At 45.3% G+C, this 21,242-nt stretch overlaps 2 protein-coding genes across 3 annotated transcripts in view; one reads left to right on the top strand and one right to left on the bottom strand.

Annotated features, from left to right (window-relative positions):
* SLC25A1 (solute carrier family 25 member 1) overlaps positions 1-20,564 on the top strand; it is a 56,257-nt gene extending 35,693 nt beyond the window's left edge. The window contains exon 10 of one of the 2 annotated variants that reach the window (XR_014493776.1): positions 20,475-20,564. The gene's annotated coding sequence lies outside the window, so the exon portion shown is untranslated. Of the gene's footprint in view, positions 1-14,111; positions 14,166-20,474 lie in introns of those variants that run through there. The other variant, XR_014493777.1, reaches the window with a different exon arrangement.
* Positions 1-20,664, bottom strand: part of LOC310646743 (tRNA (32-2'-O)-methyltransferase regulator THADA-like) — a gene marked incomplete at its 5' end in the record, with an annotated part of 28,086 nt that extends 7,422 nt beyond the window's left edge. Inside the window, 23 exons of the mRNA XM_083373408.1 lie at positions 39-189; positions 1,208-1,408; positions 1,657-1,761; positions 2,713-2,856; positions 4,007-4,161; positions 4,350-4,557; positions 4,801-4,826; positions 5,092-5,258; positions 6,065-6,225; positions 6,667-6,776; positions 7,755-7,907; positions 8,694-9,402; positions 10,217-10,414; positions 11,562-11,698; positions 12,741-12,825; positions 13,799-13,941; positions 15,106-15,253; positions 16,411-16,533; positions 16,725-16,873; positions 17,088-17,115; positions 17,647-17,733; positions 19,411-19,588; positions 20,531-20,664. Of these exons, the coding sequence (XP_083229534.1) occupies positions 39-189; positions 1,208-1,408; positions 1,657-1,761; positions 2,713-2,856; positions 4,007-4,161; positions 4,350-4,557; positions 4,801-4,826; positions 5,092-5,258; positions 6,065-6,225; positions 6,667-6,776; positions 7,755-7,907; positions 8,694-9,402; positions 10,217-10,414; positions 11,562-11,698; positions 12,741-12,825; positions 13,799-13,941; positions 15,106-15,253; positions 16,411-16,533; positions 16,725-16,873; positions 17,088-17,115; positions 17,647-17,733; positions 19,411-19,588; positions 20,531-20,664 (3,700 nt within the window). The remainder of the gene's footprint in view (positions 1-38; positions 190-1,207; positions 1,409-1,656; positions 1,762-2,712; positions 2,857-4,006; positions 4,162-4,349; positions 4,558-4,800; positions 4,827-5,091; positions 5,259-6,064; positions 6,226-6,666; positions 6,777-7,754; positions 7,908-8,693; positions 9,403-10,216; positions 10,415-11,561; positions 11,699-12,740; positions 12,826-13,798; positions 13,942-15,105; positions 15,254-16,410; positions 16,534-16,724; positions 16,874-17,087; positions 17,116-17,646; positions 17,734-19,410; positions 19,589-20,530) is intronic.
* Positions 20,665-21,242: the final 578 nt, after the last annotated feature.

The raw sequence follows: 21,242 nt of genomic DNA, 5'->3' as shown, positions 1-21,242 counted from the left end.
GCTCTACGATTCCAAGGAAAGACAATGAACGGATTTACCCAAAAGTTGGTTGGCTGCATTTCTCATAGCCCAACTAGGGGAGCTTAGAGCCTTGAACACCAACATCATCAGAGGTGTGATGTGTTGTTGTAGAGCTGGCCCAAGGTTGGAACCCCGGACTAATGTCTGAAGCACGTGGACTGCAGAAACCTACAGAAGATGGAAAAGAGAAAACTCAAACATAGGCCAGAATTGATAAGAATATGGGGACTTGGTGTGGACATCACACAAAGTCCTGGCTTGTCTCCTTCAGAGTTCTCTGGTTCACACCTTTGCTGGGCTATAGAGTTGATGAACCCCAGCGATTTTGAGTTCGCACAACCTGATGGCTTAACAGGATGCCTGAAGGCAAAGCTAACAGAACTGAGGGCTCCCCGGTGCTCTCTGAGCCTGGTGGTTTTCTTGCAAATGTTTCACTACCCAATTAGGTGACATCATCAGTGCGAGACTACGAAATGTCTGTATATATGCTTCCCCTTTCCCCCTATAAGGTGACACTGTTGCTCGATTTTGCTGTTGTTGGGAGACTGCAAGTCAGGCTTGAAGGAGGGGGTCAAGCGAGGGCCTAGCTTGGAGTCCTTGCACAGCAACGAGTGGCATGAATGTGGCCTCCCCCCAAATCCATGAAGCCTTATCTGGTTGTTCCCAGGGGAAGGAAAGCAGGCTGGGCAGATTCTTGTAACGTAAGTGGTAGACAATAAAGTTAATGTCAACACCCAGCTCGAGAATCCAAATATAACTTGAGGTTCCTTCCTTTTCTGAAAACCTTACTGTTTATTGAATACATGGCACGGTAATGTTGAAGCAAAACTGACTCTGAGGTTCCCAGACACCCAATTCATAGAATTAAACAATAATTTCTCCGGCCAAATCCCCCACCCTCTTATGTAGTCCATGTAAACAATTTCACTTTGTTGTGGGAACCGTCTGCTGCTTCTCCACGCCTGATGCCGTGTCCTTGGAAAGGTTTCAGGCTCTCACTGTCTTCAGTGAAATCGTAGAGGTTTCGTTTCTCCATCTAGCCCGTTCTAAAGCAACACTGCTCCCCTTACTCTAATGGCAAGCTGTAACGAAGAGTTACGTAGCTGCCAAAGTTTCGTTCTTGAGAGTTACCGACTTTTGTTAATCCCAAATGACACTGTTGGCCTTCATCCAGCGTTGTCCTTACCTGGGGCAAATCCACTGTCTGGTCTGAACTGTGGGAAACGGGTTGGTTGGCCAAGGTGAGCAACGTCTGAATGCAGTGAGTCAGAAGAGGCCGTGACTTGGCGGGATCTTCCCCCGTCACCATGCATAGGAAAAGCATCGGGAAACCAGCTGCCCTGCGAGTAATGGAGCTTCCTCTGTGGCTGCTTAACAAAGCCAAACCCTTGAAAGAGATTGTAAGAAGGGCCCGCTTGGTTTAGTGGTTAAGGAACTGGCTTGGAAAGCAAGGGCCCCTGAGTTCAAGTCCTGCCTTAGCCAATCAGAGGAACAATTGTGCCCTGTTCCTTTTTTCTTTTTTTTTCTTTTTTTTCTTTTTGTAAGCTGCTCAGAGTCACCGAGAGTGAGCGGGCGGCCATATAAATTTCCTTAAATAAGTAAATCCACGCTGGCCATGGCTAAATGAGATCCTACCTGCCTTAGCATATTCCGTGGGATGCTTTGTAGCTCTGGGCTGGGGTGGCTTAGGAGAGCGGTACAAAACTTTGTAAAGCCCACACTGCAGCCTTCCACGGCTCCCTATCAGAAGAGGAAAAGAAGGGGGTGGGGGCGGGGAGAAAGAGAGTTGATCAAAGTTCTTGTCAAAGTTCACCCACCAAAGATCAGATTCATGGACACAGGGGGAAAAGTTCCAATCCCAATTCTGCTGATAAGTCGAGGACTACTTGTGTAGCTGATTCCATATTTCGTCCCACAACCCATTTTGTACTCGGGGAGAAATTGCTGAGAGTGGGAAGCTAAGCTTTAATCCTCAAGTGATCTTGATAACCAAGTATAAAGATCGGATCCTTCCAGCCCAAGTCTAACTGTCTTCCACCAAATCACGAATCACAGAATAACGAGAGTTGGAAGGGACCTTGGAGGCCTTCTAGTCCAGCCCCCTGCTCAGGCAGGAAACCCTGTACCATTTCGGACAAATGGTTCTCCAATCTCTTCTTAAAAACTTCCAGCGTTGGAGCATCCACAACTTCTGGAGGCAGTTTGTTCCACTGGTTAATTGTTCTCACGGTCAGGAAATTCCTCCTTGCTTCCAGGTTGCTTCTCCCCTTGATTAGTTTCCATCCGTTGCTTGAATCGTCAATCAAACTTGAATCGTCAATCAAAAAAGAGCCTTGGTGGAGCAGTGGGCTAATGCCTCCTTAAGTAACACCAGCTGCCTGCAATCAGTGCAGGTTCGCGTCCCACCAGGCTCAAGGTTGACTCAGCCTTCCATCCTTCCGAGGTAGGTAAAATGAGGACCCAGATTGTTGGGGGCAATTAAGCTGACTTTGTAATAATGCCGCTTGGGGTGTGTGTGTGAAAGCCCTAATAAGCAGGCATATACATAGAATGAAGGCTACTGCTAAGCTTGTAAGCCGCCCTGAGTCTTCGGAGAAGGGCGGGATATAAATGGAATTAAAATAAATAAATAAAATAAAATAAAACTCAACATTGCATCGATGGCAACCAATTGATAGGGGAATCTCTTACCCAATGCCGGCACTTCAGCAGAATGTCTTGGAACACTTTGGAAGCCACGTTTACAATCTGAAGAGGTAGGAGAGGCTCAGATCCTGCCGAGAGTGGCGGAGATAGTACTTTCTCTGCAAGGCCTCCCAAGAGCAGCCCAATTTCCTTGACAATTAAAAAGTAAAGGTGAGAAAAAGTTAGGGCATTCTCCGCTCTTCGACGCTACAGAGGTTTTGGATCTATCTAATGCTTCATGAGAGGGACGCGGTGGCTCAGTGGGTTAGGACGCTGATTGTCGATCAGATGGTCGGCAGTTTGGCGGGTCGAATCCCGAGTGCCGCGTAACAGAGTGAGCACCTGTTACTCGTCCCAGCTTCTGCCAACCTAGCAGTTCGAAAGCCCGTTAAAATGCAAGTAGAAAAAGTGATGACCGCTACGGTGGGAAGGGAACAGCGTTCCGTGCGCCTTTGGCGTCTAGTCATGCCGGCCACATGACCACAGAGATGTTCTCGGACAAGCGCTGGCTCTTTGGCTTTGAAACGGAGATGAGCACCGGCCCCTAGAGTCGGAAATGACTAGCACGCATGTGCGGGGGAACCTTTACCTTTACCTAATGCTTCATGGTGTTATCTTATCTCCAGTTCATGAGGTGTTGTAATCTTGAAAAGTCCATGAAAGAGTTTGAGTCCATTGCCTACAGACTTGAGCTTAACCCAAAGATGTTCTTTGTTTTCCTTTGAAGATGTTTCACTTCTCATCACTTCTCATCCAAGAAGCTTCTTCGGCTTTGATTGGATGGTGGGGAATGGAAGTCAGCCGGAGCTGAAGAAGCTTCTTGGAGGAGAAGCGAAACGTCTTCAAAGAAAAACAAGAAAGTCCAGTCGCCTCGTGAAAAAGCATCTTTTCCTCAAGAAAAGTTGCAAGTCTAAAAGCTCTCCCCATTTGTTTCTAAATGAAGGCACCGAGTTCCTTAGTTTTTAACTTAAGATTTTTATATTCAAGGTTTAATATAATCAGTTTAATTGTTTTAAATTTTGTAATTGTGGTATTGTTTCTTTTAAAAACCTTGTGAACCGCCCTGAGTCCTACGGGAGAAGGGCGGCATATAAGTCTAATAATAATAAATAATAAACCCACAAGTGAAAAAAGTTAAATAAAATTAGGTTAAGTTGGGCCATCCTTAAAACCATCCTTAAAACTTGGGGTTGCTTCCCATGGATTTCACACGGAAGCCTTCAGATAAGGGCCCTTTTGACCACCGAAGACCGGATTAAATCTTCGACGCAAGAAACTCAAGTATTAAGAAACTACTCACTTTAACTGAGACCCAACAACAGGTCAGAATGAGGCTGTGTTCCTCGGAGAGGAGAGTCAAATCCTCCTCTTCCTCCTCCTCCTCCTTCAATCCTTTCCCTAGCCGGATAAAGCTGCTGATGGCATTTCCCATATCTGCAAAGGAGGGCGATGAAACTGTCCAAAATAAAATAAAAATTAAAAAAATAAAGCGTTTGGCTGGCATAATTCTTTGCCGATCGATTTCAGCCAGGCCTCAAGAATTGAGCGTGAAGGTAAACCTCCAAGGTTGAGAAAAGCTGGCTTAAAGGATCCCGATTACAATTTATTTTATTTATTTTTTTCTTCTGCTGGCTTGGGCTTACCGTGCTGGTCTGTGCTTGGTGCTTGATTGCTCTGCAACACGCTCAAGAGTAAATTGCTGACGTCTCTCATCGTCATCACCAAACGCTGAAAGAATAACCGCCAGCGTGGCACCTTGTGTCCTTCTAACATAGAAGACACAACGTCCGGTATTTCGAGCAGGCATCTCCGTAACGCCAAAATCACCCCTGCAGGAAACCAACAGAAGACCTGGAACCATAGTTTCATTCCTGCTTGGCTGCTAAAAATCAGATCATCCAACCTAGGTCTGAATAGAGGATTTGGTAAGTGCTGGTGCTTAGGTAGCCCTAACTGCAAGGGGTGAATCTGACCAAGGAGATGCCTAAAAGCTGGAGAAGGTCCAAAGCTAGAAGAAGTGGAGAGGACACTTGTTTGAAGGGCTTCTGACGGTGGTATGGATGAAGATATTCACGAGGACCGAGTGTGTCTCACCGTATAATCACAGGAGGCAGAGTGAGCTAATGGGAAAGGGAGAAACCTGGAATGAGGGGCTGATTGGCACCCCCCCAAAAAAAGGGGGAATCCACGTTTTCATGTTTAATTGAAGGTCCAATTATTTATAATCTATACACTGGTCATAGGTTAATGGGGAACGATGGTTGTCCAGTTGTAATTCTATCCCCAACCGAGTCAGAGAGGATAAAAGGTGGAGGAGCACTAAATCACTGATTTGGGGTTATTGCAGAATTTTCTCCCAGGAGAAAAAAACAACAAGGTACTGACCATGTATTGGGGCAGTGTGCGCTGCCAGCAATAAGTCCTGAGACGCCGTGACAAAATGCTTCTGGAGCAGGTTGAGCAAACGTTCAAGAAAAGAGAGGTATTTGCACGGCACGGATAGCTCCTTCTCTGTCTCCAACAATGACGGCTTCAAGATATGACTATCCAACCTGATGGGGTTAAGCAGAGGTCACGTTAGCCCAACAGACTCAACCCTTAACACAGTAAACTGTTGGGTTGAGGGAACAAGTGATGCCCAATCAAGCAAATGCCCCTGTAATTACAAGTAGTCCTTGATTGATGTCCATAGTGGAGCCGGTCTCTTCTGGTGGCTACTGACGGTTATAAAGCCACATGACCGATCTGATTCTTGTTTTCGGTTTTCAAGCGTGAAGAACTGTACATTTTATCCTCCTCCTCGGTACGCGCGCAGACAACATTCCAAATTCACCTATACATTTATGGGATCTGAGCCGGTAAGGATTTGGCAGATCTCATAGAATCTTCCTTTTTTTTTTTTTTTTTTTTACAAAGTTGGCTTCACAGGAAATCAACTCTCGTTTTTGGATTTGTCTCAGCGACCGGTCCCGACAACATGGCTGCCTTCCTCTAATTCCTTGAAGATCTGATTTAAGTGATGGGCAAGGATGGCGTAGGGTCTCCTGCCTGAGCAGGGGGTTGGACTAGAAGACCTCCAAAGTCCCTTCCAATTCTGTTGTCCTGACTTGTCTTCCTCCCTCCCTCCCTCCCTCCCTCCCTTCCGCTCTCTCACCCACTCTCCTTCCCTCCTTCCTTCCTTCCTTCCTTCCTTCCTTCCTTCCTTCCTTCCTTCCTCCCATTTTCCTTCCTTCCTTCCTTCCTTCCTTCCTTCCTTCCTTCCTTCCTTCCTTCCTTCCTTCCTTCCTCCCACCCACCTGTCTCTTTATTTCAGCAGTGCAACTTAAGAGGCCCACAAACGTAGGGCGCGAAGTCTTACTTGGGAAGAAGACTCTTCATCACTACTGCTCCCGCTTCACTCTCTTGAACCCGGGGACTGCTTACGGCTTCCAGGGCCCATCCAAACAGAGCCGCAGCAGCAGAGCTTGGCAAAGCTGGTGGGAAGTAAGAGATCAGCAACTCTGAAGCCAACTCACGGATCTGTGTGGAGACAGGAGGACTTTACCTAGATTTTGCAGATGGGCTGCTGCAGCTCTGCGTGACGTCTGGGAGGTCAGGTCCCAACTACCAAAGAAGGAGGACAGCTAGAGCGGGGGGGGGGGGCTTCAGACTTGGCCCTTTTATGACTCGTGGACTTCAACTCCCAGAATTCCTCAGCCAGAATCATAAAAGGGCCAAGTTCGAAGAGCCCTGGGCTAAAGCTTATTTTCCGGTTAGATCTTATTTGGGGGGATTTGGTTAACTGGTGGCACCGATTGTCCGGCTGTGGTTTTTGACTCTTTGCCTGAGCTGTGCAAGAACATCCCAAGTTTGACTGCCGAATTGTTAGCCTGAGATACATGATGGCTATTTGAAGCTAGGCTATAAATTCTTGTCTTTGTGGATGGTCAACATTAGCGAAGGCGAGGTGGACCGCCATACCTCATTTGTGCTATCTTGCAAACAGCTCAACAGTGCCAATGTGTTCCCTGTAGAAAAAAAGTCCCAGTGGCCTTTACTCGTGGACCAGCATAATAAGGTAGCCATGTTGCCTGGAGAGACAGCAAACATAGGTTAGGAAAAAGGAAGAAGCGTATCTGGTGAACTAGATCTTGCGTGGAAAACGATAGGGGAGAAGATCGCCACCCCAATCCTTTTCCAAATTATTCTAGTCCACCTCTTCTGTACATCCCACCCACCCTCTGGTTATCCATCAATCAGAATAGAACTGGAAGGGACCCTGGAGGTCTTCCAGTCCAACCCCCTGTTCAAGCAGGAGATCCTATACCATTTCAGACAAGTGGCTGTCCAGTCTCTTCTTAAAGACCTCCAGTGATGGAGCACCCACAACTTCTGGAGGCAAGTCGTTCCACCGGTTAACGGTTCACACTGGTAGAAAATTTCTCCTAGGTTGTTTCTCTCCTTGATTAGTTTCATTCCATTGCTTCTTGTCTTGCCCTCTGGTGCTTTGGAAAATAAGTTGATTCCCTCTTCTTTATGGCAGCCCCTCAAATACTGGAATACTGCTACCATGTCCCCCCCAGTCCTCCTTTTCCCTAGACTAGCCATATCCAATTCCTGCAATTGCTCTTTGGGCCCTTAACCATCTTAATTGCTCTTCTCTGCACTGTGGTATCTGCTAACATGGAGGACTATGGATTCTCAGTAAACACAGAAAGCCTTAGATGTGAGCAACTACAACCACTTACAAATAGTCTCAAGCAGAATCGTTATTGCTACTTGCCTATGTTACAAGAATCTCACCAGACTGACTGCATTCCCTTGGCAACGGTCCATTACAGCTTCGGGAATTCCTGTGCCGCTTTCTGCAGCGCCAGGACTCTAAGCTTAGTCCCGTCTTAACACCTCCCTCCAGTTTAGGTGGAGATTCCACCGCTGTCTTCACTGGATCCCCAGTTTTGAAAGCTACACCACCGCAGGGGCTTGTGCTGATTGAGGGACTCTTGAGATTTGAAGGCCAACCCTTGTAGACAGCCCTGGGCTGGGGAGGGTGGAATAAAGCCACTTACGTGGAGGCTGACCCTTCTTTCTCTCGGGTCTCCAAGTGTCTGTGAAGGTCTCCATGATAGCCGCCAGGAGAAGAAGACCTGTCCTCCTCCTTTGGTAGTTGGAACCTGGCATCAGAGACATTGTGCAGAGCTGCAGCAGCCAATCTACAAAATCTAGATAAAGAAAGATACATTTTGCAGGATGTCATGGATATATATATAAATATATCTAAATAGTTAACATTTGACATATATATATATATATATATATATATATATATATATATATATATATGTGTGTGTGTGTGTGTGTGTGTGTGTGTGTGTGTGTGCGCGCGCTCAAAAAATAAAGGGAACACTTAAACAACACAATGTACTGTATTTAGGATGTCTTATCTTGTGTTCCCTTTATTTTTTGAGCAATATATATATATATATATATATATATATATATATATATATATATATATATATGTATACACATACATACACATATATATACACACACACATATACACATACATACGCACACATACACACACACACACATATACACATACACACACATATATATATGTATACACACACACATATGTACACACACACACACACACACACACCCGAGAAGAAAGAAGAAAAAAACAGTCAAGAGGTTGAGCTAAACGTCACACTAATCTTCAAATCCTTCCGTCAACCATCTGCCCCTATATTTGGCGCATAGAAAGTCCACAAACGGTTTCCAGATTCTTATAAAGCTGTCTAGTCCATTATCTCCAATCAAAGAGGTCAATTTCGTCATCTCGGGTCAATTTCAAAATCCAACAGGCAGCACTCCTGTTCCTTTCCAGTGTTTGGCCACTATAATCCTTGCAAGCCACATGTGATCTTAATTTGAGGACTACCTAAAGTTGACCCATTATTTCTGGCACGGCCTCTAAACATGGCTCGGAGGTAACTCACCTACAGCTTGGAGGACACCCCTTTCTCGATCTTTGCTGACCGAGTTTTCCTTCTGGTTCACCTTCTGCGTCCGAAGCACAGCGAGAGAACTGTCCCTCATCCTGACCAAAGCCTTCTTCACCGTGGCTTGAAGGAGTTGCCGAAAAGACGAGGAATCGCAGCTCAAATTCAGGGGCAGGAATTCTTTTAAGAGTTGGATCTCCCTCTCTGGTAAGCCTTGACTAGTCCTGGGAGCTGAGCAGAGGAAGCCCAACGCCGCCAGACGGACATGTTCTTCTCTGGAGAAGAGGCAGCAGGTGAGTCTCTGAAGAGTCTCCTCATCTGTCAGCACGTCTCCCGCAATGGTCTTCTGAACGTTCAACAAGGAGACCCACGCTCGCAGCTGAGAGGCCTCGCTGCCAGCAAATCTTGAGGCCAGCAAGGCGTAAGAAGCAGGAAAGACTCTCAAAGTCCACCCGAGAAGGTGGCTGGAGGCGTTGCTCTGAAGGAATGAGTCAGAAGAGGTCAAGGCCCTGGAGAGAGTCGGTAGCCAACAACTAGACCACTGGTGAGCCAGCTGTTCTTCTGAGACCCCATCCGGCAACCCCGTCCAGGCTTTGCGCTGCAGCTGTAGGAGGGTTTTGTACAAATCCGAAGCGACGGGGCACAAGCGGTTGATGGACAAGCAGTCGAAGAGATGTTGAGGGAGATCCGTATAGATCTCCAGAACCTTGCCAGGAAGATCCACAAAACAATATAATCAGAATCCATAAAACCACGATTCTTTTACCCGACATATTTAATATCTGGACAGGTTGGGGAGGAACTTTGGGAAAAACAAAGATTAAGAACGCAATGTTATACTCGATAACGTATGCAGGAAGCCCTTGACTTAACGACCGTAGTTGAGCCTACAATTCCGGTTACAGGTAGTCCTCGACTTACGACCACAACTGAGCCCCAGATTCCTGCGGCTCAGTGAGACCGCTGTTAAGTGAGTTTTGACCCATTTTATGACTTTCCTTGCCACAGTTCTTAAGGGAATCACTGCGGTTCTTAAGTTAGTAACCCGGTTGTTAAGTGGATCTGGCTTCCCCCATTGACTTTGTGTCAACGTTTGCAGCATTGACATTAATCGGAACCATGACACTTTGCTTGTCGGAAGGTCGCAAAAGGGGATCACGTGACCCCGGGACTCTGCGACCGTCATAAAGACCGAGTCAGTTGCCAAGCGTCTGAATGTTGATCACGTGACCGTGGGGGATGCTGCAGCGGCCGTAAGTGTGAAAAACGGTCGTAGGTCACTTTTTTCAGTGCTGTTATAACTCCAAACGGTTACTAAAGGAACCATTATAAGTCAGGGACTATGTGTATTACCGTAAGCTGTGCCCGTCATTAAGAGGGCCATCGGGTAACCGTGCTTGATTTTAACTACCACGATCAAATATTACACACCTAGGCAGTTCAAAAGATTGACAGTATCATTTCAAGAACAAGTCAGAGGGCCAATTCTGTACTGTAATTGTAGCGAAAGAGAGACTTACTTTTTGAGGGCCCAAGTAGGGAAGAAGGGCCGTGAGTGCGAAATACTTGGCTCTGGCTTCCCAAGGCATGAAAATAATCCTTTGCAAGTACTCTCTAAACAGGGGTCTCTCTGGATCCCCAAAACGATCCCCTTCCAGGTTGTAGATCTCTAAGAGAACGCGAAAAGCGCAGTGGACAAAATCACTCACTCCTTGTGTCTGGACCAGGATGGGAGAGAGAGAGAAGCAGATAAAGAAATGAAAATACGGAAGTTACCATACGTGAAAAGAGACACAAGAGTTTGGGATCAATTAACCATTAAAATTTTTTTTGGGATCTCCTCTCCCTTATTGTTTGTCCAGTCAAGGGTTTTTTGTTTTGTTTTTAAATGAGATTTATTTTTTAGTTGAGTCAGCTTGTTATTTGCATCTTCTCGCATGCTATCGCTCTTATGTTGTTTATTTACTTTTTTTGGGGGGGGACTGTTTGGAATCCATTTTAACTTGACTTCTGGTCTTGATTTCTGGTGTCTGCAGTTTTCGTGGCAAGATTTTCAGAAGCGTTTTTTCTTTTTTCCTTTCCTTCCTTCTATGACTGAGAGAGAATGACTGGCCCCAAGTCACCCAGCTGGCTTTCCATCTAAGGCAGGACTAGAATTCCCAGTCAGCCAGTTTTTAGCATAATGCCTTAACTCAGACATGTCAAACACAAGGCCCGGGGGCCGGATCCGGCCCACGAAGTGGTTTCATGTGGCCCGCGAAGCCATCCTGGAAACAGTGAGGGAACGGCCCCCACTGCCTTGGCCCTGGCCCAGGGGCCCCCCTTTTGCCAGAGACCCTCAGATCTGTCCCACTCCTGCCCAGGCCCCCATAGGCACCCTTGATGCGAACGATGTAGAGCTGGCCACACCCACCCAGTAGGCCACACCCACTCTAGCCACGCCTACCCAGTAGGCCACGCCCACCCAGGCCATACCCACCCAGCCCCTTGAGGGCAACTGCAATGCTGATGCGGCCCTCAATGAAATTGAGTTTGACACCCCTACATCAAACTGGCTCCTCTTGTTTGTATGCTATATTATCACGTACAAACAGTTATTTATTTGTTTACTTATGGTTTGGCATTGGGAGATCGAAGGCATCGTTCACGGGTAAACCACCACAAGATATCAATGTTATATAAAACAATGATGGAATAATAAGCGTCAACTCCACCCAGATTTAAGAACAGCACAGCTTTTGTGCGGCTCATTACGTTTTGCAACGTAAGCTGCACTGGGTGATATTTGGGGAGCAAAAAGGATGAAACCTTCCCCCCCCCACACACACACGCACACACTTAAATAAAATAAATAGGGCGCCTTACTGGACTTTCTGCATTGTTCCAAACTATCTTGTTTAGCTTTTGGAGAAGGGCTGAATTGTCACCCAGCAAGAAGCTTTCCTTGACTTTCCAGAGGTTGTCCAAACATTCTCGGACACGTTGAAGCCACAGAGAAAAAACTGGAAAGGCAAGACGGAATCCGTTAGGCTATTAAAGGCAATGTTGAAACGATGCTTGCATTCTCGTTGCTTGTTCTTTTTTTTTTTACTTTTAAGTTTGGTCCGTCTCCAAACTTGGTCTTCTTCAAGCATGTTGGATTCCGTTTCTGGTCAGGAGGGGTCCTTGGTCCTCTCTGAGCTGGGTGGCTTTCTTGCAGACCTTTCATGACCCAACTAGGGAACATCATCAGAGCGCTAGAAGGGAGTGGAATTTGTGGAGAGGAGGAGGAGGAGGAAGATGATGACTGTGGGGTCCTTGGTGCTCTCTGAGCTGGGTGGCTTTCTTGCAGACCTTTCATGACCCAACTAGGGAACATCATCAGAGCGCTAGAAGGGAGTGGAATTTGTGGAGAGGAGGAGGAGGAGGAAGATGATGACTGTGGGGTCCTTGGTGCTCTCTGAGCTGGGTGGCTTTCTTGCAGACCTTTCATGACCCAACTAGGGAACATCATCAGAGCGCTAGAAGGGAGTGGAATTTGTGGAGAGGAGGAGGAGGAGGAAGATGATGACTGTGGGGTCCTTGGTGCTCTCTGAGCTGGGTGGCTTTCTTGCAGACCTTTCATGACCCAACTAGGGAACATCACGAGCGCTAGAAGGGAGTGGGGTTTGTGGAGAGGAGGAGGGGGGGGGGAGAAGGAGGAAGAGGACTGTGGGGTCCTTGGTGCTCTCTGAGCTGGGTGGCTTTCTTGCAGATGTTTTGTTACCCAAACGAGGTAACCTCATCAGTGCTAGCGAAGGGTGGGGTTTTCTCTCAGTTCATACTGGGGGCAGAGTTAAAAGGGGGATCAGCCCAGAATCCCTACGTAGCCACAAGCGGAACCTCCAAGACTGACATCGACACCGACAAGCCTAGCTACTACGGTAGAATATAAAGTAGTAAACCCCACTCCCTACTAGCACTTATTTTGCTCCTAACTGTGGTTGTAAGTTGAGGACTGACTGTAGATGATTCTAGGTGAAGGGAGAAGAGAAGAACAGGAGGTTGGCCGGTGGCTCTGCCTACCTTGTAAGGTGTAGTAAGGGCAGCTGGTGGGCTCCTGCATCACCTCTAAAATAGCTGGAAAGAGGACATCCAGCAACAAGCATGGCTGCAAAGCAAAGATGGTGAAGTTAAGGAAAAATGGGAAAATGCAACCACATCGTGTGTGTGTATGTGTGTGTATATGTGTGTGTGTGTATATATATATATAATGTGTGTGTATATATATATATCTGTAATGTGTGTGTGTGTACACGTATATATACACACACACACAAATCTTTTTAAATTCATATAGAGACAGAGATAGATGTAATAGATAGATAGAGATAGATAGATAGATAGATAGATAGATAGATAGATAGATAGATAGATAGATAGATAGATAGATAGATAGACAGGGATAGAGATATAGAGACAGATATTTATATATATTTATATATATTTATACATATAAAGAGAGAGAGGGAGAGAAATACAGACATAGAGAGATAGAGATATATAGAGAGACATACTGTATATACATAGAAATAAAGATACATAGATTGGATGGATGGATAGATAAATAGAGATAAAGATAGAGGTAGAGATATAGATAGGTAGATAGATAGATAGATAGATAGATAGATAGATAGATAGATAGATAGACAGACAGACAGATAATGAATTGAAGATGATTTGTTTTGTAAATAAGGCAACTTCTTTATGGAAGCGGGCAATGCCAATCCACAGACAAGACTCAAGTTTAAAAGCAGGTTGTTGTTTTTTTAAACTCGAGTCTTGTATATGGAATCTGAATGTATTTATGGAATCTGGACAGAAACGTCAATTGCTCTTCAAGTTAATGAACTGGTCATTCAGGATTTTTCTTCCTTCCCCCCTCCTTTTTCCCCCCTTCCCTTAATTTCCTATTTTTTTTTTAAAAAAAAATTCTTTGTATTTTATACCTTGATTAAAACAACAAAACGTTACGTATACATGACTTTGGCCCTGATGTTTACTCAGGTTTGGGTAAGGGTTTATGTGATGCTGGGATAATTATGTTTAAGGTATTATTTGAAAAGATAAATGTTGACGGGTACCTTTTCTGGGGTGGCATCCAGAAGACAGCTCAAGATCTCTTTCTTGCAAGAAGTTAGCAAGCCACGGGTTAGGACCAGCTTCTCCAGACCAGCTGGGGTCAGGATGGAAGCGGGGATCCAAAGAGCCCCAAATTGGCACCCCTCTGGGTAAAAATAAAATAAAAATCCAGATATGCTATCAATATCAATTCTGTCATTCAGTTGGCTCAGGAGGAGGAGGAGGAGGAGAAGGAAAAGATGAAGAGGAAGAAAGACAAGTCGAAGAGGAAGAGGAAGAAGAGGAGGAGAAGGAGAAGATGAGGAGGAGGAGCAGGACGAGAGGGAAGAAGAAAGATGAGAAGGAGGAAGAGAAGACGAGGAGAAGGAGATAAGGAGAAGGAGAAAACCCGTTAGGGAAAAAAAAAAGAAATCTGTGAGTTTCTCAAAGATATTTCTCCAAGAGGCATAAGCTGTGCAATATTTGCAATCAAACGGTGCTGTCAGGACCCACCTCAATCCACATCTTAGGAAGTAAGAACTCTTGGATGCAAGTTTAGTCCAAAAGGAAAATGTTTACTAGGATGGAATGGATTGTGGCAATACAAGACGGAATCTAACAAAGTTACATTTCAATCCTATATTAAAGCATTCCCATTTCAGCCCCCTCCCCTCATCCATTTGGTCAGGCTCCCATCATTGGCTTAGGTGTCAGGCCCCTTCCGTGGGAAAGGGAAACTCTCCTTGTTTTTATGGTTATTGCTTCTTCCTTTTTCAGTTGTAAATGAAGATGCGATCCAGATCTGTCTCTCCCCCTCCCTCCCCCAGTTCAAACGTTTCCCTGTTGTTTGAAGATCGCTTTAAGTAACCATCCTCTCCCCTCCCCTCGGAGAGCTGGCAGAATCCCCAGAATAAGCACAATGTTCTACCTATACATTTATGAAATGTATAGGGACCGCTACGGTGGGAAGGTAACAGCGTTCCGTGCGCCTTTGGCGCCTAGTCATGCCGGCCACAGGACCACGGAGACGTCCTCGGACAAGCGCTGGCTCTTCGGCTTTGAAATGGAGATGAGCACCGGCCCCTAGAGTCGGAAACGACTAGCACGCATGTGTGGGGGGAACCTTTACCTTTACTTTTTAACCATCCTCTCACCCCCCCCCTCGGAGAGATGGCAGAATCCCCAGAATAAGCACAATGTTCTACCTATACATTTATGAAATGTGATATAAATGGATTCTGACAGGTGCCCCCTCCCCCAAATAAATGAATGGGCCAGAAGCAGAGCTGGGAAAGGTGGACCAAGAAAAGAGGAAAGGATCTGAGCATACCTTTGGGTCGCTCTGTTCTTTGGCCACTGCAATTCATTAGGAGATAAAAACCCCAGATCGCTTTGGCTCCTGCTTTAAATTCCGGGGCTGTGTTCACCATCATGCTCAGCGCAGTTCCAGCCAGGAGACAACTGTCTTTGCAGGAGGTCTGAAATGGATCACAAAGAGGTCAACCTAAGCCAGGTTTTTTTTTTTTGGTTGAAGTAGAGATTTGATCTCTTTAGCGAAAGGATGCAGTTCAAAATTCTCTTTGGGTTGAGGGCCAGCTCTTCCGCCCCGAAAGGTCTCCGATGCGGCTACTTTGATGTCTCCCCCCCCTAGAATTTCCTCCCTTCAGATTTGCAAATCTGGGAATCTCCTAAAAACCTGCAGATCCTGATTTCCATACGGGTGGCTCTCTTCTAGTGGCATCTGCTGCCGGGAACAAATTCCCATCGTCCAGTACGCTCACACAGAGAAGGCCTCCTCAGGGTACCGTCAGCTAGGCAATGTCGGCTGGCGACCCCCAGGGGGAGGGCCTTCTCTGTGGGAGCACCAACCCTATGGAATCAGCTCCCCCCTGAGCTTCGGATAGCCCAAAACCTCCAATCCTTTCGCCGCGGCCTCAAAACACACCTGTTCCACCAAGCTGACCTAGACTGACAGGCATTTTAATTAATTTATATTTAGTATTTTTAATTCATTTTTAAATTCTCTAATTTTTTATTGCACTGATGTTCTCAATTTCATTTTATCTTGATTTATGTACTTATTATATGTTTTATTGTGAGCCGCCCTGAGTCCTTCAGGAGATAGGGCGGGATATAAATCCCATCAATAAATAAATAAATAAATAAATGATGCCACCCCCAGAGCCCCAGGAAATAGAAGGGCGGAAAGAAAAAGACAAGTTGGCTTTTTTCTTTTTCTGATGGAACTCCAAAATCTTTCTTCTTCTTTCATGATCCGAGAAGATGGGACTTCTGAACGATGGAAGATTCAGGACAAACAAAAAACACACATCTTTACACAGTAGGTCAAGAAATTATGGAAGTGCTTAGTCACACGGGATAAAAAAAATATATCCACCCCTCTTCCAAGGATATTGTGGGAGAAGGAGTGGTAGAACCTGGGGTGGAATCAAAAGAGGCATCAGCCCAGAATCCCTAAATAGCCACAAACGAGTGCTACCTTCCTTGAATTTCATTGACCCCTATGTCTCTCCTAGCAAGGGCCAACAATTAAATAAGCTGTTTAGCAATCAAATCAGTTGAATTGGACCTTCATGTATGGACCTGATCTTTCGCCCCTGACAGATAACCTCACCTGATCCATGATGGTATGCACGAGGGATCTCAAGATCTTTTGCAGAATTTCTCTGTGGTCTGTTTCATCCCAGACAAAGGGCTGAATTTCCTCTGAAAATCCTTTGAAGAGATGCAGGCAAACCTAAAGAAGCAAGGAGGAGATTCGTCTGAAACGGTGTTGGGTCTCCTGCGTGAGCAAAGGGGTTGGACTGGAAGACCTCCAAGGTCCCTTCCTGCCCTTCACAATTTAACTTGGGGTGGGGCCAAACTGCGCCCACTGCTCCTCCTTGAAGAAATATTCAAACCGGGTCACAACGTGCCACCTTTTTTCACCTTGGTTGTGATGTAACGCCACTCCACCTGACTAGAGTTGGAATCTTGGAGAAGGAAATCAAAAGTAGCAGCAATGCTTCTCAAGAGCTTCATCAAATTCTTTTTCCAGTACTGGTGTCCTAGCGAGCTTTCTTCAATAAAGAGGCTGACTGTTCAGGAACGGAACAGAGGACAAAATTGATTGTACCATTTGGTAGAAGAATTCACACCTTGACGGACAGGAGCTGGCACAGCACGTAGTGCAAGTCAAAGAGTATCTATAGTTGCGTTCCTCTGGAGAAAAACACCCGCTCTAATTCGGCTTGGGAATGCCAGACGTCAATTTTGTAACTGGGAAAGAGGGAAGCGTTTGGAGACTCTCACCTGTCTGGAGAACTTCCAAAGACGCTGGCTGAAAGGAAGAGAAAATGGATCAGATTTTCAGTTGATTCCATACCACATTACTTCCTACCACAGTTTGGCCTCTGTTCACAATCACAGCCCTGAGCTTCTTGCCAGTTTTGGGTAAGGAGAAGATTACCTTGCTATTTCTTTTTCTAAAACGAGAGAACACCAAGGCTAAAATAGTCTCCTTGTATCTTTGCTCTCCCATTTCCCTTCTAGCACTGATGAGGTTACCTAGTTGAGTCACGAAACGTCTGCCAGAAAACCACCAAGCTCAGAGAGCACCAAGGACCCCACAGTCCTCCTCTTCCTCCTCCTCCTCTCCACAAACACTCCTCCCTTCTAGCACTGATGAGGTTACCTAGTTGGGTCACGAAACGTCTGCCAGAAAACCACCAAGCTCAGAGAGCCCCAAGGTCCCCGCAAAGAGAAGATGAGAAACCAAGAAACTACATCCCCCAAAGAAAAAGTCCAAAGGAAAACTGACGACTAATGAAGGACCGAAACGCCAGGTCCAAGATCCATCACCCATTATTACCTTTTCATCTTCAATCAGCCCATCCATCAGCCTAGTCAACTCTTCGGAGACCAAGTTTTTGTCCCGCTCTGACAGCTTCCCAACTATCTACAGGGAAGGAGAAAAAAAATAAATCTAAGGGCCACAACCTTAGAATACACACACATACGCGCCTATCATCATTTTGTTAACCATTTCGGACAAATGGCTGTCCAGTCTCTTCTTAAAAACTTCCAGCGTTGGAGCATCCACAACTTCTGGAGGCAGGTTGTTCCACTGGTTAATTGTTCTAAATGTCAGGAAGTTTCTCCTTAGTTCTAGGTTGCTTCTCCCCTTGATTAGTTTCCATCCGTTGCTTGAATCATCAATCAAACTTGAATCGTCAATCAAAAAAAGAACCTTGGTGGCGCAGTGGGCTAATGCCTCCTTAAGTAACACCAGCTGCCTGCAATTAGTGCAGGTTCGAGTCCCACCAGGCTCAAGGTTGACTCAGCCTTCCATCCTTCCGAGGTAGGTAAAATGAGGACCCAGATTGTTGGGGGCAATTAAGCTGACTTTGTAATAATGCCGCTTGGGGTGTGTGTGTGAAAGCCCTAATAAGCAGGCATATACATAGAATGAAGGCTACTGCTAAGCTTGTAAGCCGCCCTGAGTCTTCGGAGAAGGGCGGGATATAAATGGAATTAAAATAAAAATAAATAAATAAATTTCAGAAGAAGTGCCTCTGCCCTTTATCAGTGTGGGTGGAAAGATTCTCCTTGTTGGGATTGTGGTGCTGATATGCAAACTATTAAATATATTGTGGGAGATTGCCCACAACATGCATGAAGCAACACCAGAGGCGATTGCCTTTGAATTGGACAGGCAGTTATGAGGTCACTGCTGTACCCCCTCATAGACGTTTTGTACATAATAATGTGGATTGTGTGCATATGTTTAGTTCTTTTTTGTTATGATCTCATCATACTAATAGTATGTCACAAAGGGGCTGCCCCAAAGAAGAGGGAGTCAAGCTATTCTCCAAAGCGCCTGAAGGCAGGACAAGAAGCAACGGATGGAAACTAGTCAAGGAGAGAAGCAACCTGGAACTAAGGATAAGTTTCCTGACAGTGAGAACAATTAACCAGTGGAACAGCTTTGCCTTCAGAAGTTGTGAATGCTCCAGCACTGGAAGAGATTGGACAACCACTTGTCTGAAATGGTATAGGATTTTCTGCCTGAGCAGGGGGTTGGACTAGGCAGCCTCCAAAGTCCCTTCCAACTTTTCTATTCTATTCTATTCTATTCTATTCTATTCTATTCTATTCTATTCTATTCTATTCTATTCTATTCTATTCTATTCTATTCTATTCTATTCTATTCTTCATTCCATTATTCTATTCTATTCTATTCTATTCTATTCTATTCTATTCTATTCTATTCTATTCTATTCTATTCTATTCTATTCTATTCTATTCTTCATTCCACTATTCTATTCTATTCTATTCTATTCTATTCTATTCTATTCTATTCTATTCTATTCTATTCTACAGTATTCTATTCTATTCTATTCTATTCTATTCTATTCTATTCTATTCTATTCTATTCTTCATTCCACTATTCTATTCTATTCTATTCTATTCTATTCTATTCTATTCTATTCTATTCTATTCTATTCTATTCTATTCTATTCTATTCTATTCTATTTAATATTCTATTCTATTCATCTATTTAATATTCTATTCTATTCTATTCTATTTGAATTTCTTAATAAGTGTGTTAACGAGATGGTGAGTATACGGGCACCTTTTCAAGTCGGCAGAACAAACTGGAGCTGGTTGTGGTCTCCATTTGACACCTGAGCACGCAACGCACCAACGGTAACCTGTTCTCCGGATCCAATTCCCACAATCCTCTGCTCAGTCTTGCCAACAGTTGAGAAGCTTCCTCCAAGTTCTTCTCTTTGCATCGCTTCACGGAGCCTCTGGATAGGCAGAAAACCCAACAATGAGACTCTTAACACAGGGGTCTTCAAACTTGGCCCTTTTATGACTTGTGGACTTCAACTCCCCAGAATGCCTCAGCCAGTGTGCCAGGCTGAGGAATTCTGGGAGTTGAAGTCCACAAGTCATAAAAGGGCCAGGTTTGAAGACCCCGGCTCTTAACACAACGAAGGATCAAGTCTATCTTGAACAGTTCCTCCAAAACATGCTTGGCTATCTTACTGTTCTTCAAATAAAGATCTGCAGACTTTCCCAACCCATTGCTCAAATTGAGTGGGATGTTGACTCCCGGAACTTGGGAGTGTTTGGCTGTTCCGGTGAGAGATTCTGGGATTTGAAAGACAAACCATAGAAAGACTGATATACTGTATAGGGATTTGGAATATTCTTTATTGGCCAAGTGTGATTGGGCACTCAAGGGATTTGTCTCCAGGGCATTAGCTCTCAGTGTACACACCAACAACAAAGTGGTAAGTTCACACATCATAAATCGTAAGAGGCAAACAACAAGCAATAAAGCGTAGATACCAACAGGAGAAGGAAATTAAATAGATGAGAAAGATGAAAAGATGGTTAAATCATGAAGGGATCTAAAACCGCTTGACAACCAGGCTACTGCAGCAATACGGTGGCAAGAAAGGTCATAAAACGGGGCAGAACTCAACAAACCTCTCATTGAGTAACAGAATGTGGTCGTAAAACGAGGACTGCCTGCATTGGGGTTTGACGTTCTGCTAAATTATAAACCAGGACTTAATAGAAAGAGATTAAGGGGAATACTCAGTGCAGAGGCTCCAAGAAATGGGCTTGCTGGGAATCCTGAACCTAAAATATTTTTAAATCTCAATTTTTTATTTTTATTTTTAGAAAACCTAACCGCCCACCTGTGCGCACCAACCTCATTCATTGACTTCTCAACTTACTTTGCAAACTGCTGGAGGCTCTGGAGCAAAAGCAGAATTTGACGGCGAGTTTCCTGCAGCTGATCTGTCCCTTCCAGTCTTTGGTAAAAAGCGGCGCATCGTTCGAGCTCCTGCCTTGCAACGACGCCGTTCATCCTTTGCAAGAGGAGGCCACTCTCGGATCACCCCAGGAGACACGAGGAGAGGTTTAACTTTGTGTAGGAACACAACATGGCTTTTACCAGCGAGTGCTGCAGGAATCTGAACGAGAAGCAAGGCACACCGGAAAAAGCAGCATTTCCAGGCACAACAGCTCCTGCTAGTGGGGACACGGCTTGCCACACACTTTCCATGCGAATGGTGTGAACAGAACAGGGTAACAGAGCTGGAAGGGACCTGGGAGGTCTTCTAGTCCAACCCTCTGCTCAGGCAGGAAGCCCTATACCATTTCAGACAAAGGGCTGTCTAGTCTCTTCTTCAAAACCTCCAGTGTTAGAGCATTCACAGCTTCTGGAGGCAAGGAGTTCCACTGATTAATTGTTCTAACTGTCAGGAAGTTTCTCCTTAGTTCTAGGTTGCTTCTCTCCTTGACTAGTTTCCATCCATTGCTTCTTCTCCTGCCTTCAGGTGCTTTGGAGAATAGCTTGACATGGGGCAGCCCCCGAGATATTGGAAGACTGCTGTCCTGTCCCCCCTCATCCTTCTCTTCATTAAAGTAGACATACCCAATTCC

The sequence above is a fragment of the Vipera ursinii genome, assembly GCF_947247035.1.
Source record: "Vipera ursinii genome assembly, chromosome: 14".
In the NCBI taxonomy this organism is placed as follows: Eukaryota; Metazoa; Chordata; class Lepidosauria; order Squamata; family Viperidae; genus Vipera; species Vipera ursinii.
Note: the sequence above shows the minus strand (reverse complement) of the source record. Positions and strands in the feature narration are given on the sequence as shown.